The sequence below is a fragment of the Triturus cristatus genome, chromosome 12 (assembly GCF_964204655.1).
Source record: "Triturus cristatus chromosome 12, aTriCri1.1, whole genome shotgun sequence".
NCBI lineage: Eukaryota > Metazoa > Chordata > Amphibia > Caudata > Salamandridae > Triturus > Triturus cristatus.
In genome coordinates this window covers 50,133,704-50,153,905 of record NC_140595.1, presented here as the reverse complement: position 1 = coordinate 50,153,905, position 20,202 = coordinate 50,133,704, and the positions used below count along the sequence as shown (strand labels likewise).

General features: G+C 45.6%; 1 protein-coding gene across 1 annotated transcript in view; it reads left to right on the top strand.

Moving 5' to 3' along the window:
• ATCAY (ATCAY kinesin light chain interacting caytaxin) overlaps nucleotides 1–20,202 on the top strand; it is a 151,412-nt gene that overhangs the window by 32,897 nt on the left and 98,313 nt on the right. The window contains exon 3 of the mRNA XM_085639488.1: nucleotides 14,606–14,670. Coding sequence (XP_085495614.1) covers nucleotides 14,606–14,670 — 65 coding nt within the window. The remainder of the gene's footprint in view (nucleotides 1–14,605; nucleotides 14,671–20,202) is intronic.

The following is a 20,202-nucleotide window of genomic DNA, read 5'->3' as shown; positions in this document are numbered from 1 at the left end:
CCAGAATGTTGTTTTCCGATTTGGAAGAAATATATAAGCCATTCTGACAAACCAAAGGTGCAAAAAAACAAGGACTGGCCCTTTAACGTGCATGTGCCGTAGGGGCTACATTTCCCATGGTGCCCACGCTAGGCGCATGCTCAGTGAGGCGCCCGCTGAGTGGCAAGTTGTTTGTTGCACTGAAACAGCAGCTGCTTTCTGCACTCTGGAGCCTGCTCTGCCTCTGAACTCAGCTCTCACCCCTGTCCCCTATCTCCTGACCTCTCTGCAGCTGTCCGCTGGCAGCCCCCTGTCTTGATCCGCAGACACGATCCTCCGTAAAAAATATAATATCCCACGCAGATGATCTCCAAATGAGAAAAAAGAAAAAAATGGAGCTGCACATATTAGAACACAGGCTAAAAGTCGCGAGCATAGCCAAGGAAAACTTCCAGCTGTTTACCTATGGATTAATAAAACTTGCCTTCCTTTCATCGAAAACCCGGTAAGTGCACGGGGCGAATGGAACGCGGTGGGGGCAGGAGGAGGCGCGAGCCCATGTCATCACTTGCACCGGTTGATTCCATTGCAGGGGCGAGGAAAAACAACTTCTCATTGCATGTCACCTCCTCGCCTGTTAGGTTCGCGATGTAACCTGACATTTCAGTGTGGATTTAAAACCGGCCGGCTGGGGAGTTTGCAAAGAATGCATGCACGGGATTCTGCAGAAAAAGGGGGAACACAAAGATGATAAACAGTCTCCGGCCGAACAAAGGCACAGGGAGCCGGAGCAGCAGAGTGACAAACTGCAGTAATTTTTAATAAGAGAATGCGCTTTTCTTTTCTTTTTTGTCAATGGATGTTTACTTCGCCCTGCGCACAGGAACCCCCGGGCACTGTGGCAGTGTTTTTCTACTTTCGTGTTTGTCGATCTGTAATAATAATAATGTATGGATGTCGGGCTGGAACGGTTCCCGGTGGATGCTGTGGGGAGGGAGGCGGGATTCAGTTCTGTTTGAGTGGTTTTGGCTTGCAGAAACAAATCTTTGGGAACGGGAAGACAGCTAAAAAATGTAAAAGAGGTCGCCTTAAGAGGCAGAGCGTTGAGCTCCGGGGGCTCAGTCACACAATTCTCTGGGTGCCTTCACAGTGTCATCCACTCTGCTGTTGTGGAGTTTCTTTTTTCTTCCTATTGACATTGTTTTGTGCACAATTCAGACCCACACCCACCGCCGAAGGTGTGTGTTTATTTGGGGTGTCTTCGAGGCCGACGTTGGGAGATCTCCTGCTGAGAAAATACAAAACCCCAGCGGAGTGCAAACACCGGCTGGTTGAGAGTCTTTTGGGGGGTGGGGGCGTTTACACACAATGGACAGATATGGCCGGACAGGGCAGTGTGTTTGCATAGTCCATGCTCCCTGCTGTGCCTCGAAAAGTTTATTTATTTGACGTTTTCCTCGGATGTGTTGGCTTTCGATGGCTCAGCAGTGCCATGTTTGCAGAGCAATTTATTCGCAGCCTCGTGTTTACTTTGTATCTGAGCACCTGGAGGAGGGTGGTGGGGGCGAGGCTGTCCCCTTGCTGTCTTGTTGAGTGATGATAAAAGTGAGGTATTGTGAATAGGCTTACCTCTTTCTTTTCTAAGTGGCTCCTTGGTACTTTCCATAGGTTAGGCGTGCACCAGTACTACTCGAATGGGGTTTTAGGAGACAAGGGTACCCCGATATGTGAACCTGGGGTGATAATGAAGAGTTAAGAACAATGGTTCAAGTATGGCCCAAAAGGGTTTTGCGATTTAATTATAATTGAATTTGACTCTCTGGTGGTTGTGAAGAATTATAACAGATGGGAAGTCTCATCTTAGCTGATTTAACTCTAACTTCACTTCCATTATTTCTGATCCAACCCAGCGCTCTGAAGTAAATATAAGCCAACAAACAGAGCTCTACCAAACTCCTTAATAAAGACATATGTCTGGTGCTCAAGCATCGGTGTATGTGCCTCTATTCTGTAGGTTTGTGTACGGTTTCTGAACCAAGTGGAGTCACAGATGTATATATCCCTGATTTCCATTCGTCATTTGGGTCCCAGTGTGGTTGTACCCTTCATTCACATGTAAATCTCGTACACACATCCCACGAAGGAAAAGTCCTGTAAGCCATGCACAGGTGATCATTAGCGGGCTACAAGTTTCCCATATGAGTGAGGAATGGAGGTACTTGTAACTAGGATGGACCAAACGCACTGACTGACCTGATCCCTTCGCTGTGCCCGCGACTGGGATGCTCAAAAGATGCTGCCGAAACCCTGCTGCGTTTCGTCTGAAGCGCAGGCTTCACCTGTGAAGTTCCCTGCGCCTGTAACTGGATTGCAGAGCGCTATCTTCATTCACTACGAGTAACTAAGCGGCTCACAAGAAACTGGTCTCTCCTTGCACAAGCCTGAAGTGACAGCCAACCCGCGTGGGGATGGGGAGGTCTTTTCCGGGGTAGCCGAATAATCATTTCCAGGGCGGATGTTTCTCCCCCCCCCCCTCCACCCCCAACCTATTGTAATTCATATTTCGACTCCCTTACCCGTCAATCACGGTACAATTAGCGTTCCCGTCGAGCAGGGAGTCTGGGGGACGCAGGTGACCGCATGCCAGGTATGTACCCATCTTGATGTCCTCGCTTCGGAGTAGGAGCCAATAGCTCCAGACCCAGCCGCACAAGAGGTCCAGTCTGCCTGGGCCGACGCCCCCAGCAGTCCTCGGGCCCAGAGAGTGCCAGTCAGCCTGGTAGAGCCCAAATCCCTCCAGGTTTCTCTCAAGGCACCAGGTACTCAGCATGAGTCACAGTTCAATGTCCCAGGGGGCTGCCACGATGCCCGAGCAGTCTTCTTCAGGACTGCGTGTACCATAATCTCCACAGGGGGCCTGTGTCCCTCCGGCCTTGTCAGTTGAGGGGCCCTCCAAGCCCCACATGGTACTCAGGCAGTCTACCACCCCGTGGTCCTCAGCAGGGGCTGCAGGTTGTGCGCCAAGGCCACGGTGTGGATGTCAGGCTGCCCAGCTCCACAGGCACCAGGGCCCACCTCTGCGCTGCTCCCCGTCTTCAACTACTCACCATGTGGAACAGTTTTTCCAGGTGTCACTCTGCACGTTTTGTCTGGAGCTCGTTTTTTGGCGATAGGGCAGGTCCGGAGCACAGCACCCGTCAGGCTCCCCAGTTCGCTGCTCCTCCCGGCTCCCAGTGCAGCCGTTGGAACCAGCAGGGTCGCCAGGCTCTCTCTCATTGCTCCCGACCTCGCCCGATGCCCCATCTGCCCTGGTGACATCCATGTTGTCAGGATTCAAAGATCTTAACGCCTTCAAATGTTACCAATATAAACTACTTCCATGTAAAGGTTAACATGGAAGTAACTGTGTATTCTGGTCTGTACGAGATCAGTTTGAAAGGACTACAAGTTCCATGATGCTTAGGGAGGACATGGGTAGTTAAGAAGGATCATGGGGGGCCTGCACGCCGTTCGGTGTGCATAATTTATTTGTGATATGGTTGCGGAGGATGATACTTTTGAGAGAGACACATTTGTCTCTCATTTGGATTTCGCAGCTGTTATTTGGAAACGCTGTCTTTTGGAAAGATAAAGAAGGTATTCGAAGTATATGTAACAAGCATTTACAATGCAACGGTCTCGGCATTGTTAAAGTTAAAGCTATTGGCATTGCTCATGACATTATTTTTGTTTATGTTTTTGTTTTTAAAACATTTAAAGAAACAGCATTGTTATTTACAATGTCAATAGCTTAATCACTCTCAAATTAGTATGGACACTCCCTTGAACAAAAAATGTGCAGAAAGAGCCCATTTTGGAACTGCCCAAGACCCGAATGTGTATTTGTCCGAAGAAATATGGTTTGGATTTGGTAGTAAACATCTGATGCCAATATGCAGTCTGAGTTCAAAATGTACAACTGGCAGGCAGTGGCGGGCATTTGTGAAATCACTCAGCTTTTATGCGTCAGATTGAGCATCCATGAATCCGATGACTACATCAGAATGCTTGATAATATGCCGCCTCTTTTTTTGGTAAAACGCACAATAATTCTCTCTTTGCAGATTTTTCGTGTATACACAAACCTGCATATGCACAGACACGCACCCCAACGGTACGCACATGTATGCATCACGCACACACTGCTCAAGCTCTACGAAACGTTGGAGGGTACTTCAGCGCTCCAGCTCTGGGGCCAGAGAGTATCTGAATTAGGAGGGAGGGGAAAACAAAAACAAACAAAAATAATGTCATGAGCAATGCCAATAGCTCTAACTTTAACAATGCCGAGACCGTTGCATTGTAAATGCTTGTTTATTATTTTTCAGAAAATGAACCCAGTAGAAAAACTAAATGCCCCTAACACACAGGGTATTTTCTTCTTGTGCATCAGGGCCAACCGCCCAGGTCTCAAGCAGGGAATTCAGTAACAGGCACCCCTCAAAGTCTGCAGGCTCTATGGGTTCCTTTGCAGGATTTTGCTGAACCGGTTGTCGGAAAGACGCCTTTTCAGGATCTATATTTATTGGGTTTGCTTGCTTCCTTTGTCTCATTCGTCACCACCTGCTACGGGGATCAAGGCTTCAGTCTCATGAAACAGCACTTGTAGAATTCTCAGTAAGGAGCATGTTGCAGTATCACATTTAATGTAAAAAAAAAAATCGTAAGCACTAGATCTAACAAATACAGGGGTGTCCTTCTTCCCTGTGATTTATTGGCCCCAGTGGTTGCACCCTGTTCTTTCCTTAAGAGCTGTGGGGAAGGTCTTGTCCTTCCTGTTTGGACAGAAGGTCCTGGTGATTACTGAAGGTGATTTGTGGGTGGGCTTCAAGGCAGGCGTAAGAAGTCTGGGTGCTACCACTGGCTCTTTCACCCTGGGGCAGTTAGGACGACCTTAGACACTTCTGCCTTGATTTCTCAGGGATGAGTGAAAAGCAAAGGCAGATGTCGCATACCAATTCATCAAAAGATATATCCCTTCGTTCCGGGTTGCCACTGCCTTCTTCAAAGAACCAGCATTTCTTGCTCTCCTTTCTTGCAACCATATCCAGTTTTCTTTCTCCTTAGCCCTGAAAACCCTTTTGTAGCTGGCGAGGATGTGATTCTTTTATTGAAATGTCCTCTTTGCCCATGCTCTCAATCCATTCCCTGTTTGCACCTGTTCCACTAATAGTCTGATATTGCGGGTGGAGATTCAGTATCAGAGTGTCTGAGCTCTCTCTGAAAGTATGAAATACCTTGTCCCCCCCTGACCTTGATCCGAAGAGGAGAAGGAGTCTGCACCCCCTGGAGTAAGGCTCTTAGTTCTAGCCTGCAGATGTGCAAGGCTTTCTTCTTTGCTAACCATAAACTTCAGGATGGCCACTTTCCCAGATGTGCGCCCCATCCTTCAGAGGGGGAGTCATTTGTCATGACAAACAGGGGCACCGGTTGCCTGAATTTAATACCTTCTGTGATATTATACAGTCGCTGTACCCACTGCAGCACTTTTTTTCAAAACTCAAATCACCTTCATACGGTTTCATCCAAAGACCTCATAACTTCCTGAACCAGATGCACCTGTGGTCAACAGAATGGTATCTTGGGAGTGTTTGATTCATAAGAGGAACTTGAACAGATGGAGCATGAATCTTCTATGTTTGTTCGTCCCTCGAGTGGAAATTCTCTGACCAGGAATTTCAGTGAGTGGTTGAAGTTGGTGATGAGTTGTCTTGATTTAACTTAAGACCTAGAATAATAAACAATGAAAGACATGCTGTGTTTGAATTTCCCCTCTGCAAGTCAACTAGGCAGCTATAGAATCACTTTAAGACTCTGTCTTTTTAAGTGGGTTGCCATTAGTAGTAGGGAATTTGTGAAATTTCTGAGGCTGGATTTGAATGCAAAGGGTAGGCCTTTGAATTGATACTGTTAGCCAGCCACTGAGAAATGTGTGATGTCTTAGGTGAATAGGACTATGGAAATATACACCCTGGAGGTATAATGAGGTCATGAACTCTACCTCTTGGAGAATAACAGCTTCAGAAACTACTTTGGCATTTTTCAGCAGTTTTGCAAGACTTTCTTGCTGGTGCTTTGTGAGGTGTGAAAGTTTCTCTGCTGTTGATTGAACTTTTCGAGGCTTTTCAATAAAATTGGGACAAGGCTGGTTTGGATCAACTCTTGACCCAGTGGCCTGTTTTACCACTTTTGGAGGTAATTCAAAATGTTCCCACCTACTAGGCTCCTGCGGTTGGTGAAGGGGGTTTCTCTTTGTGAAAAGTGATGTCTTCGTGGTTGTCCTATGAGTCTTTATTGTAGAGCCACCCCTGCACCGGAGTGGTGCTCTGGAGACAGAGCCTACATGGTGTGACGTGAACGTTGAATACCCCTGTGAGGTGTAGGACTGGGATTAGACATACTACTGAGATTACGATTATGGATACCTTTCTTGAGATGTGTATTGACTGCTTCCTCTTAAACCTCGAAAAGTCGAAGGATGATACCACTGCAGCAAACCTAAGAATCGGGCGATCTTCAAGTCTGCTTTATGTTCTAAAGTGCTAAAGCAATACGTCTACTGCAGCGTTCCCAATCATCAGTGGGCACATCCAAAACTCTGTTTTGAACCCTGGGTGTAAAGAGGTGCTACTCAGCTATCCCAAGACCGCTTCATCTGCATATTGAATAAATTAATAAAACCTGTATTTGAGACTTTCATGGCAGAATCTACCACTGCAGCATAAGTGATCGCACCTTCTACAGGATAGCTCTGGCTTTAGCATGCGTTTCCTCTAGCGTAAGGTAGTGAGATGGTGAAACCTCATGACCCATCTGTCTATCATATCAAATCAATATGACTAGTGGGCTGGAAGCCTTAACTGGTGTCTGGAGGATGCCGGATTCCTGACTTAAGATGTGCATGAGACTAGAAGGGTGTCACTGAGTCTATGTTCTTATTCACGAGCCAGGCCCTACTGCCGGGGCAGTGGCTGTTATCTGCATCAGGGTATTTCCTTCTTCCAAGATGTTGTTAATTGAAATCGTGTAAGAAGAGCTTCTACTTTGTGAAATGTTTGAGGCTCTTTCTAATAAACCTGGGCAATGGGCGATGTCATTTGGAGATGGATCTGGCAGCAGCAAAGCCTTCTGACCTTGGGCTGGAGCCACATATGAATGCCACTCCTCTTCCTCCTTCTTTTCTAGCACTTCCCATTCTTCATCTCCTCCATTTTTAGGTCACGGCCTGACGAAAGCAGTGCATGCGCTGCCCTCGCCATGCGAGGGCTTCTTGGAATCAATACGGATTCCGAAGCCGTGTCTCCGCTCCGCCTGCAGTTTTCATTTGTGCGCGTCGTTTGGCATCACAAATTATGCAAAAGTCAGTGCAATGATTGCACCGGAGGCATTTCAATCCCTCCTGGTTGCCACCCTGTCCCCTTTTGGCCCCGCCCAGCAGGATTGGATCTCTCACTTGCGGCGTTACACACTGTCCTTCCTTAGCTGGGACGTACTATGTTTTTCACACAACGCAGACAGCTTTTTTAAAATGCACCTCGGCGTGCTCCTGTTGCCACCTCCTTTGGGCCAAAGCTCGTCATTTTTAATGCAGATTTTTATAGCGTGAACTCTACCTGAAGGTATTGGAGCGCTTTACATGAGCTCCGCTTACATTACACAAGGGCACATTCAGGCAGGGGGAGATTATGTGATCGGCAGGCAGGGCTGCTCGGGAGGAGCGCTTGAGGCAGGCTGGCACTGGGCTTTTTTTAATGCAGATTTCTATAGCGCGAACTCTACCTGAAGGTATTGGAGCGCTTTACATGAGCTCCGGTTACGATACACCAGGGCACATTCAGGCACGGGGAGATTATGTGATTGGCAGGCAGGGCTGCTCGGGAAGAGCGCTTGAGGCAGGCTGCAACTGTGTTTTTTTTAATGCAGATTTCTATAGCGCAAACTCTACCTGAAGGTATTGGCACGCTTTACATGAGCTCTGGTTACGTTACACAAGGGCACATTCAGGCACGGGGAGATTATGTGATCGGCAGGCAGGGCTGCTCCGGAGGAGCACTTGAGGCAGGCTGGCACGGTGTTTTTTTTAATGCAGATTTCTATAGTGCGAACTCTAGCTGAAGGTATTGGAGCGCTTTACCTGAGCTCCGGTTACGTTACACAAGGGCATATTCAGGCACGGGGAGATTATGTGATCGGCAGGCAGAGCTGCTCGGGAGGAGTGCTTGAGGCAGGCTGGCACGGTGTTTTTTTAAAAAAAATATATGGCGCCGCCCCTAACTCCTTTAGAAACAAATCAGGTGTTTGTTAAGCGCGACTTCTCACCCGTAAGGGACTCAAGGCGGGCGCTGGAGGGGTGTGGGGGGGTTCGCAGATTCCAGTCCATCAAGGAGGGGGTCTGTCGAAGAGCCAGGTTTTGAGGTTTCTTGCGAAGATGGGGAGCGATGTTATCTGTCTGAGGTGGAGCGGAAGGTCGTTCCAGGCTCTGGACGAGCAGAAGGAGAAGGAGAGGCCTCCCAATCTGGTCTTTCTGGTGCTGGAGACCACGGCGTAGGAGAGCTGAGCTGATCGTAGGGCCCTTTGGGGTGCGTGGAATTTGAGTCGGTTATTCAGGTATGCTGGTCCGGTGTCGTGGAGGGCCTTGTGAGGGTGGGTTAGCATCTTGAAGATGACTCTAGCTTCGATGAGGAGCCAGTGGAGTGTGCGCAGGTGCTGGGAGATGTGGCAGTGTCTTGGCAGGTTGAGGACCAGTCTTGCAGTGGCGTTTTGGATGTTCTGTAGCTTGTGGGTGAGGTTTTTTATTCCAGCATAGAGTGTGATGCCGTAGTCGATACCTCATCTCCAGACCTTATTCGTGACAGTGGAATCCCCTCTAATTCTCAGACGTGAACAGCATGGGACTTGCCTCAATTTAGGACCTTCATACCACAGCTTTAGATCATCAGCGCGCAACTTAGCCTCCCCAAGTTGATGTGCTTAAACTTTTTTTATTCATTGCTTCTCTTTTCGACCTCGTTGTTCGCGTCTCACGTTCCTGAGTTATATTTGAAAACTTGAGTTGTGTGTCCCGTATATCGTGTAGAATCTGCGTTCAGGACCTGGACACTGTAACCGTGACCAATAGGAACAAGCATTAAAAATGCAATAGGTCTCGCCTTTCATTAAATTAAAGCCATTTGCGTTGCTATACAATACCATTAGCAAAGCAAATGGCTTTAACTTAATAAAAGGCAAGAGCTATTGCATTTTCAATGCTTGTTCCTCTTGCCAAGCTGCCAGTAAAGTCCTTTTTTGTTTTCTAAAGTGTGACCGGGCCTTGACCTTTACCATGAGTGATGAGTGTTACAGACTGCGTGTACATTCCTGACCTAAACTATCTACTAGAGAAAATACTCACTATTCAAGCCCCTCCCAAGGAAAGTCAACTACAGGAAGGTACTTCAACCATCTGCAGAACAACAGTACTCAGGACCGGGTGACAGTGAACACCCAGCTAGGACACAACCCTGTGTCTATAAGCTGCTCCAAGAGAGAGAGACTGGGAGTGTGCTGTTTAGGTCTCGGCTCGAAGGCTGCGCTTGCGCAGTCTCGATCCGAGATTTAATGACTTGGAGAAGAGGGGCTTGAACCCGCCCCTCTACTCCCCTGTTCTCCATTGGCTGGCCTCTTCAATGCTGGCCAGCCATTGGAGAAGAGGTCCCGTCACTCCGATCAGGCCCCGTCCTTTTCGGATCGGGGGGCGTGTTTTTTGCAGAAAGTCTAATTATCTCCTCCAGCCAATGGCAAGAGGAGATAACAGCAAAACACGCCCCCGAATCTGGAAACGCCGCTGCCTTTCTCCGAGGCATTTCTGCTTCGCCTCGGAGAAAGGCGGCGGCGGAATGCTATGACACTGCAACGGTTCCCATATTTTGTTTAATGCACTTAGACCACTGTGGCTGGGGCCATAGGCGTCGCTGCACTGAGCCTTGAATTTGGCAAACTCGAAAAAGCAACGAATCTTGCTACCTTTTTAGTCACATAAATAAATGCGGAGTGAGTACGGGCCATGCGTGTGGGTGTGCGCGTGTTTGTGTCCGCGTTTTCGTGTGTCTTCCACACAAGGACACTAAAGACATTGCTCTGCCGCCAGACTTTGAAGTGCGCCTCTTCTCTTTGAACTTGCCACTTCTGCCTGGAGCCGGATTTCGGAAACTGCCCACATAGCGCCAAACAACACCCCTGTGCTGCTTAGCTCCATTGGTTCCTGCCGGGGATCAGAGCTGCTTTCTGACGGCGAAAATCAGCGTCCCTAATTTCGTGTACATAGTAAAAACGAACTGTAATAGTTCTACCTTAAAATATAACTGCCTATCCGAAACACAATGCCATATGCAGTTTTTGATTTTGCAATGACTAATGTGGTGCTAAATTATTAGCAGAATCCAAATTGTTTATTTAATCCGGCCGTTTAATCATTCCCCTCTTTGACGTGGATGCTTTTTATACGAGCAGATTAGTTCTGGCGCAACAGGAACCTTAACTCCCTAATCGACATGTGTGATCCTCCTCACCATTTTATTTAAAGAACATTTAATTCGATTTTCTCCATTTCGTTCAGCTGTAAATGTCCCATCGAAAAGCGTGGGAGGGAGGGGATGGGGGGCAGGGGGTGAGCTTCAGATTTCCCAACAACCATGAGGGTTAAAATACATTTTACGAGAAACAGGCCAGGAAGGGTGAGGGTGGGGTCTTAACGAGCTGTAGGAAGGGAGAGGAGTGCGGATTGTGAGTGGAATTTATAAGTCAATATTTTATAAAATGGCAATTTGAAAAACTTTAAACCAAAAACGAGTGTGTGTGTTTCTTTCGGATGCGTGTATATGCCAAAATCCCAAGTGAAAAGCAATTGAGTTTTCTCCTTATTACCTCTTTGTTTCTTTACATTGGTCTCTGAGGCGAAATGTGGGGCAGGCGGAGAGCCCTCAGTGCTTTGAAGAGGCCCCTGAGGGTGTTGTGGCCCCTTTAACCTAGAGGTGACCTCTCAGATTGCTAACATAACTTTGGCGGCGTGCTTCCTTTCATGCACAGCATGTCTGTAGGGATGACCCCTGCCTTGTGCACATGACAGTCACAGCCATACATGCCAGCATTCCAGAGCAGATCGTACTGCAAACCTTCTGAAGCCGCCTTCCACTGAAATCTCGAGGGGGGGGGGGGGGGGGGGTGGGGGTAGGGGGGAGGAGTGAAGGTTCTTCTGCAGTTCTTGGCTCCAGGGCATAGAATCGCCGTCCTATTACTCTGCCTTCCAGCCAATCCGAAGCATCTTTTAAACAAGCATTTACAATGCAACGGTCTCGGCATTGTTAAAGTTAGAGCTATTGGCATTGCTCATGACATTATTTTTGTTTATGTTTTTGTTTTTAAAACATGTAGAGAAACGGCATTGTTGTTTACAATGTCAATAGCTTAATCAGTGTGTGTGTAGGTGGCTCTGTGTGTGGGTGCAATTGCAATAGGTCTCGCATTTGAGAGTGATTAAGCTATTGACATTGTAAATAACAATGCCGTTTCTTTAAATGTTTTAAAAACAAAAACATAAACAAAAATAATGTCATGAGCAATGCCAATAGCTCTAACTTTACCAATGCCGAGACCATTGCATTGTAAATGCTTGTTTTCCTGTCTCTTCTGCCTCATTGCTGGTCCAGCCCTCTTCCAGCTGCCCCCGTGTCCTGATTGGTCCTGGGCCGTGTGTGCGTCTGCTCTCTAGCGTCTCTCCTGTCCTGTCAGTGGCTCGGCTCCAGGTGTGCGTTTGTTTTCTGCCTCTGCCGTTCTGTGAATGGCTCAGTCCGTGATTGTTCAGCTTGACTCTTGATCTGTGATGCTGCTACAGAAAATGCCCAGGGGGAGGATGCATGACGCATGCGCAGTGCGTCCACAGCATCCATCCGTGATGGGAAAGGCTAAACCATTCCTTTGCTAGGAGCAGGGGCCGCAGACGTCAGATCTTGGCATCGCATAGTCCTCACAGCACAACACGGGGACGTGAGTGCCATCTAAAGAGCTCTTTCACTCCGGAAGTCTCAAGAGACGGAGAGTTACTTACTCCTGTCCTGTAAACAACGCCTCGCCTCGAGTCGTGGGGATAAGGAACTATATGCTACGGTAATTTCCAGACCAAGGTATGTGGCTTCTGGGCGCTTGAAATTCACAAACACACAATGAGTGTACAGATTCGGTGGAGACCGATTACCCTCAGAGTTCCGACGTCCTGGTACAGTTTCCCCTGTGAAGGAGCGGGAGGGGGAGTTAGGGAGACAACGATACTGTAGTTGCTTTTCCCTGAATGAGAATTTCAATTGTGCCAAAAAGTATTTTCTGTAAAATATTGTCACTATAGTCGTGCGTTTCAAATGATCACCCTACCTATAGCTCAGTGGGTAGAGTGCCGGCTGCAGAGATCTGTCAGCTGGGCAATTTTAAAACCCATTGCAGTATAGCAGAGTGAACTTGGCATTGTCTTTCAGATGTTTATAACACGAGCACAAGTTCCGCTGAGTTGGGTAATTAAAATATGGATGATAACTCTCCAAGGATTGCTAATATTGGCTCAGCCAGAAATAATTCGTTAAAGGAGACATTATTTACTGCTGTTTCTCTGGATTTTAAGTCCACTGAAAGTGCGGAGAAGGGACATAAACCGGTCATGGGCAGTGGACGTGTAAGACTGCATGTTGGGGAGGGGACTGGATTTGGGGAGACGTGCTTATAGAGATTCAGGGGAAGAGGAGGCAGCAAATAGACACCCGCAACTGAGCCCTCTTGCCCACATGCTGCCAGGCTTTAATGTCTACTAATTGCACTTTCCCTAATGTTATGCCTTACCCATGGCCTGGTCCATTAATTGCAGAGTGGGCCATTAATAGCTGGTAATTCACTCAGCAAAGTGCACTGACTCCTGTTTTTAGCCACCGCGAGGCCATTCCGTTCACAGCAGCAAAATTCCCCTTTACCCTGATGCTGGTACTCAGACTGCGGTGGAATTCTCGCCCCTCATGCCTGGGCTGCATAAAGGTCCCTTGTATGGTTTCACTGGCACCCGTACCAGGGTTGTCTGGAGCCCTCAGGAGCAATGAGCATCATTTTGCTTTGGAGCTCTTCAGCTTCACCAGTGTTAAAGATATTAGTGGGATTGGGGTGAAAGTGTGCAGAAATGTCCCTGAACAATTCACAGAAAGGATGTTCACCATGAAGCCTGGTTTTCGGAATATGGACTCGTAACTTGAGCATTTTGGGTTGTAGAAAATCCATCTATTTGAGGAAACTCCTGTTCTGAAAAGAGGTCACGCAGAATGCCCTTTCGGACAACCTTTCACGGTTCTCTTCCTCTACTCAGCTGAGAGCATCTGCTTGTGAGGTAGGGACCATGTGAGGTGTGCTACCCGAGGTATATGGGATGAAACAGAGCCTCTGATAAATTATAGACAGAGAGAGGGTATTTCATAGAATACAATTGTTAAATGTTACTGGAGCAGCGTTAGTACCACTGCGAGTATGTCCGAGACTAGGGCAAACCACTCCTACTGCCCCTCGAAAATAGGTTTCAATATGATTTGTAAAAAAAAAAGAAATTTTAAAAGGTGCTGTAACATTTGGTACAGTTGATTAGCATGTCTCATAAACAACAGAATCTCAAAGAAGGCTGAAAAAAAATATATACTATAATACATTACATCATACCACATTTTTGTTTCTTCTGTTGCTCTGCAAAAATGGCTCACATTTTAGACCAGCAGCTTCCTCCCTCTTTTATGAATTTATTGACCCTACAAAGGTGCATAGAAAAAGGAGTTATTTGTCCTATGTACAGTTGAAAAGGGGAAGTCCAATCCAAGAAAGAGGCTCCCTTTAGTAAGATTGTCTACTTTCATTTAAATCTGGCTAATGTATCATGCATTTAGAATTTCCATATCAAAAACACACCACCAGAGTAAGCTAGTGCTATGTTTTCAATTCTGAATAAGAGAGCACAACATTGTATTTGGGTTGTAAGGTCAGAATGCCACGCATTATATGGAATGCATTGCATATCACAGTTAAAATCGGTCCTAGAACTGCCTAGTGGTGTATAATAGTTAGGCATCACAACACAGCATGTAACTTAAAAGCAAAGCACTGTCAGATCTTACAAACATTTTGCAAGTATTTTACAACTTTCGCTTTGTGTACATGAAGATAACACAAATCACTTAGAAATAGTAAATCACAGCTGCTCCACAAAAGCGAATGCATTTTTCCTACTCAACAAGATGTGTTAAGAAGAGGGACTGGTAAACATACACAAGGTACCATTAAGAAGTAACATGCAATGCAAAACAGGGTATTAAATTGTATATATCAGCAACAAAACAGTACAAATTAACATTATACATGGGTAGAAGCAATTTTTTCCATATATTCACTATTCGTATTAAAGTGCCAGATATCTCATTGGTGTCTTATTGCCTGCTTGAATTACAGTTGTTCTTGTATCCGTGCTAACTGTTTCACTCTTGTCTCTTTGCTCTCTTCCTGGAATATACTATGACTGCGGATTGGTGTATATTTGCAGACCCCTCCCGGAAGACACCGGCATGGACTCACTCTGTAGTTTAACTGACGATGATAATCTATCGTGTAAGTACAACCCCTTGATTTCAGCAAGGAAAGTAAAGATTTCCTATTTCGTAACTCCAGACAAGACTGTCAATGTATGTAGATGTGGAGTTAAGAATTGTAAATCTACCCTTACCTATGTATACTTACCGTGAAAATTTAGTAGCAGTGGATATTCTACAGTGAATCTTCCTATAGGTTGGTATTAAAAAAGATCAGAGTTGGGGCAGCAGGGTTGGAACCACACTAGGGTCTACCGAGAACCACAGGAAATGCATTTCTTTTCTATGTACATAAACAAAGCACATTTCCATAATCGGCGGTAACCTGATATCTGGAAAGGATTTGGCCCCTCTAGACCTACTTTAGGCACCTTGGATGAAACAGTCCTATCAAGTAGTTCCAGATATAGATAATTCTGTTAGACATTCCCCCCCCCCCCAAAAAAACCAGGAAACCCTTGGAGGACACTGACCTCTAAACATTTTTAAAAAGTCATATGGAATTCCTTAGAGAGTGCGTAAAATATACTAAAAAGCTCTTAAACTACTACCACCACACTTTTTGGTTTCCACAGCTGTTCTATTTTTCAATATTTATGTGTTTATTAATTAATATGTATGTGTTTATTAATTAACTAACACATACAATGCCAGAATTACAGAAGGTGGATAACAGTGACCAGATTGTAAATTAAATTAAATTAAATGAGCGGATGGGCCATGTATACCATCATTCAAGGACTAACTCTGTTCTTTCTCAATGGACCCTATGGAGAGTTTGCATCAAAATATTAAAGTGCTCTTTGCCACCATAAATTTGAACAATTTAAACTAGACCTAGTCTACTTAACTAGACCAATAGTTATTAAAACAAACCAACTCGCTGTTCGAAAACACATAATTAAGTATAATTTGAAATCATTCCTCATTGCATCTTTAATCCCCTTACTTCTCCTGCCTCTTCCCTCTACATTCTGTTGTTCTGACATAATTAAGGATCGATGCCTGCTGTATAACACTGGAATTCATTTTTGGCTACAACTACCTTAGGCTGAACTATATGGTTTCCTACAATTACAGCTGTCTCTGAACAATCTGCAAACAAGTTCACTCTTGTCCGTCAACCCCTTACTTCTCCCATCTCCCGGAAGCTTCCATTCTTAAATGGTCATTTTTCTCCTAGCTATTTATCAACTAGTTATACTGATAATTCAACCCATTCCCACTACCTAGTTTTCTTTTTCACAGCACTGAACTTAAGTTGTGTCCTACCGATCTAGGTAGGATCACCTGTCAACCTCAAGCGTCCCCTGCTCAAGCCTGCTCTGATTTTCCTCCTGCTCTCATACCTGTTGTTTCCATAAAGCTACTTTGACACAAGATCACTACCCCTCTATCTAACTTGCTGTCCAAATTAAGCCCTGACCTACCAGCCCCTGTAGAATAGCCAGCTCGATCCCCTGACCCTCTCTCAGTACGACCACATCCCTCTTCCTGCCATGCCTTGCTGTTTCCCACATGCCAACACCACTGTCCCATCACTTAACTCCACCGCCAGGGTCGCCGTCATTATATCATGGCCTTTAATAACTCTAACACCTTTTCCAAGTCTGGACCTTATACATACAAAATCATCTATCCTCTGAATATATCTACGAATGGGGTTAACACCTTCAAACATAAGATCCTTCATGATTTCCCTGAAAAGCTGTTCCTAGAACAATACACTAGTGCTGGACATGGTTCGCTGAAAACAAACCTCCAGTTTTTCACTTACAACACCTCCACGTGGATACACTTTAAGATTCCTACACCCCAATGACATACTAGACACAAATGCAGCCACCCGTCTTTTCACTAATACAATTATTGTTATTATGGACAAGGTCACCCCCACTAAGAGAGAAACAAGTCCGGACCAAGAGTACCTACTCTTGGTACACAAAAAGTCCTCAATGCTAGAAACAACACCCCAGACTTATTAAGCACTCCTGATGCCAACACTCCTCCAGGTCCAAACTTGTACTCCTTTGCAGCCCTACACGCACTTACATAACCCATGTCTTCAACACCAAATCGGAATATATTAGCGTCCAGATAGATAGCGCCAGAAATAGACACAAAAACTCTTTTTGAGGTGGTTGAGGCACCAAGCAAGCCTATGGCCCGCCTGGTTTACTGGATCCCAACAAGAAGGTTGAAGAGTTTTTTCACTTCTTTGACACCAAGATCAAAAATATTGAGGCTTCAATCCTCCTGACTTCCACCATTCTATACAGTACTCACACCTGTAAATCACCCAACAACTGGGCTCCTTTCAGAGACATCTATAAGCCTGAGTTCTTCGCATCCTCTCCAACTCAATCAATCAAATCACTGGATAGACTTCCTTCCTGCTGACCTGGTCAAATAGATGTGAAATATCCTTTTACCTCATTGGGCTAGCCTCATTAATATGTCTATACACCAAGGATCTTTTCCTCATTGCTTAAAAACTGGACAACTATCCCCACTACTAACAAAAGAACCCACTAACAATACGGACATCCTCAACAACTATTGCCCAATCTCAGGACTCCTCTTCCTGGACAAAATCCTCGAAAGATGTGCCAAATTAAAACTAAACAAGTTCTTCAAGGATAAGAACAATTGTTACTTACCTGTAAACAGGTGGTTCTCCAGTATTGGTGTCTTTCATAGATTCACATGCTTGAATATTCCCCGTCGTCGGAGTGGGAGTCCCACGGTAAATAATATAGCAATAAATAAAATATACATATATATATGGTCATAATATATAGCCATAATATATATATATATATATATATATATATATATATATATATATATATATATATATAAGTAATCATCTAAGACAGAGATATAAATAGGTAATAACATCAAGAATGTCCCTATATGAAATCTGTATAGAGATGCATAGAAAGAGAAAAAAGACATTCGCAGTCTAGCTCTGTCATTATGTTAGTCCAAACTACGGCCAATCAGGCGCCAGCTCCTCTCCAGAACCTTCTCCTCAGAGCTCCTCACCTCAGATTTTTGTAGCACCAAAGTGACTTTTAGAGTGTATGAGGAGAAGAGAGCCTCTGAAGGGAGGAGGGAGGGTCGCATGTGAATCTATGAAAGACACCAATACTGGAGAACCACCTGTTTACAGGTAAGTAACAATTGTTCTTCTCCAGTATTGGGGTGTCTTTCATAGATTCACATGCTTGAATATAGAATAGCTAGCAGTAGCAACTATCATTGTTTCCATAATCACAAAGAGCTTAAATTGTAATGACAATCAATATCCTATGTATATGATATTACTGAATATCTATATCAGCGTAAATGAACCATTTTTTCAACGGTAAATGGAAACAATATGGAGGAGGAAAGGAAGAGGCTCACCTTATTTAAAAAGATTGCGAAGCACTGCCTGCCCAACTGCAGCATCCTCTTCGTTTAAAGTTGCCAAGCAATAGTGTCTTGTAAACGTATGTCTGCTCGACCACGTAGCTGCTCTGCAGATCTGATGTAAAGGCACTCCAGCAAATAAGGCGGTTGAAGATGACATTGCTCTAGTGGAGTGAGCCCTCACTGGTGACTGCAATGGCTTGTTTGCCTTTTGATGGCAGAAAACGATGGCTGCTGAAACCCAACGTGCAATAGTTGGTTTAGTAACTGGACGTCCCTTGTGAAAGCGTCCATAAGCTATGAAGAGCTGATCAGATTTTCGAAAAGAAGCTGTTCTGTTGATGTAGAACTTTAAACATCGTTTCACATCCAGGGAATGTAATCTTTGCTCCGCAGGAGTTTGAGGATTAGCAAAGAAGGTTTTTAAAATCACTGGTTCGTTAATATGAAAGTCTGAAGGCACCTTTGGTAAGAATGTTGGATTTGTGCGCAATACTACAGAATCTGGTTTGAACTGTAGGAAAGGTGGATTTATTGTAAATGCATGAATGTCACTGACGCGATGTGAAGACGTTAGCGCCAAAAGAAGAGCCACCTTCCATGTTAGATACTTCAATTCAACTTTGTGAATAGGTTCGAACGGTGGTCTCATTAGTTGTGCCAAAACGATGTTAAGATGCCACATCGGAGGAGGGCATCTAACAGGAGGAAATTTGCGAAACAACCCTTTGAAGAATTGATGGATAATCCTTGAAGAACAAAGTGAAGTCGAACCATCCTGACGGAAACGGGAAATTGCCGCCAGAAAAACTCTCAAGGTTTCATGAGATAGTCCGGAGTTAGCTAAATGCAAGAAGAATGGTAACAATTGTTCTGGTGTAGAGTGAAACGGGTGAACCCCATTAGATGCACACCAGTGGCAGAATCTTCTCCACTTTAACTTGTACGTTTTTACCGTAGAAGGAGCCCTCGCCTGAGCCAAGATGTCTCTACAGTCCTGTGGTATGTCTAGATGGGCAAATTCACAGTGCTCAGGTTCCAAGCTGATAAGCTCAGTGAGGAGGGATTCGGATGACAAATTTTCCCTTTGCTCATTGTGAGTAGATCTGCACGAGGATGTAGAAGGATTGGTTCGCATTGGGACAGTAGGAGTAATTCTGAGAACCATGCCTGCCGAGGCCAACGGGGGGCTATTAGAAGTAGATGGCAAGGTTGCCTCCGCATCTTCCACAGGACACGAGGTATGAGAGGGATTGGGGGAAAAGCGTAGGCAAACAGATTGTACCAGTTCATCAAAAGGGCATTGCCCCGTGAGCCTTGGTGGGGATGCCAGCTTGCATAGTCTCGGCATTTCCGGTTCTCTGGTGTGGCAAAGAGATCCAGCTGAGGGCGACCCCATCGTCGAAATACCATCTCTAGAGTTGGTTGATGTAACTCCCATTCGTGGGTCAATGAGGAGGACCTGCTCAGGGAATCCGCCAGGATATTGGATACCCCCGGTAGATGAACTGCTGCAATCGTGATGTGATGGTCGAGAGACCAATCCCAGATTGACTGAGCTAGTCGAGACAGTTTCGGAGATTTTGTTCCGCCCTGCTTGTTTATATAGTGCATGCAGGTTGTGTTGTCTGTCTGTATAGGTGCCGCGTCCGCGTGCACCCCGAAAGGGCTGTTTTCGAAATTGCAATGTGCCCAGAGAGCGAGCAGTGTCTGTATCCTTCTTTATCGATTGGAGAGCTTCATCCACATGATCTCCGAATAAAGCCTCTCCGTCATATGCCATGTCTAATATCCGTGCCTGCACTTCCTGACGAAAGGATGTTGAGCGCAACCAACCTTGCCTGCGCAGTACCGCTGCTCCAGCAAGTTGACGGAAACCCGTACAGGCGATATCAACTGCACAGTCTATTATCTCCGCAGATGTGCTCTCTCCCTCTTGGCGTAGCTTCACGGCTTCACTTTTCGACGGTTCAGGCAGTTGTTCAACTAGCGCTGATATATCCGCCCATACTTGACGGTCGTAACGACCTAAGATGGCTAAGGCGTTAGCCGCTCTCACAATGGAAGAAGCCATCGAAGAAAATTTTCACCCTATAGCATCCAAACGACGTCCATCACGATCAGGTGGTGCAGT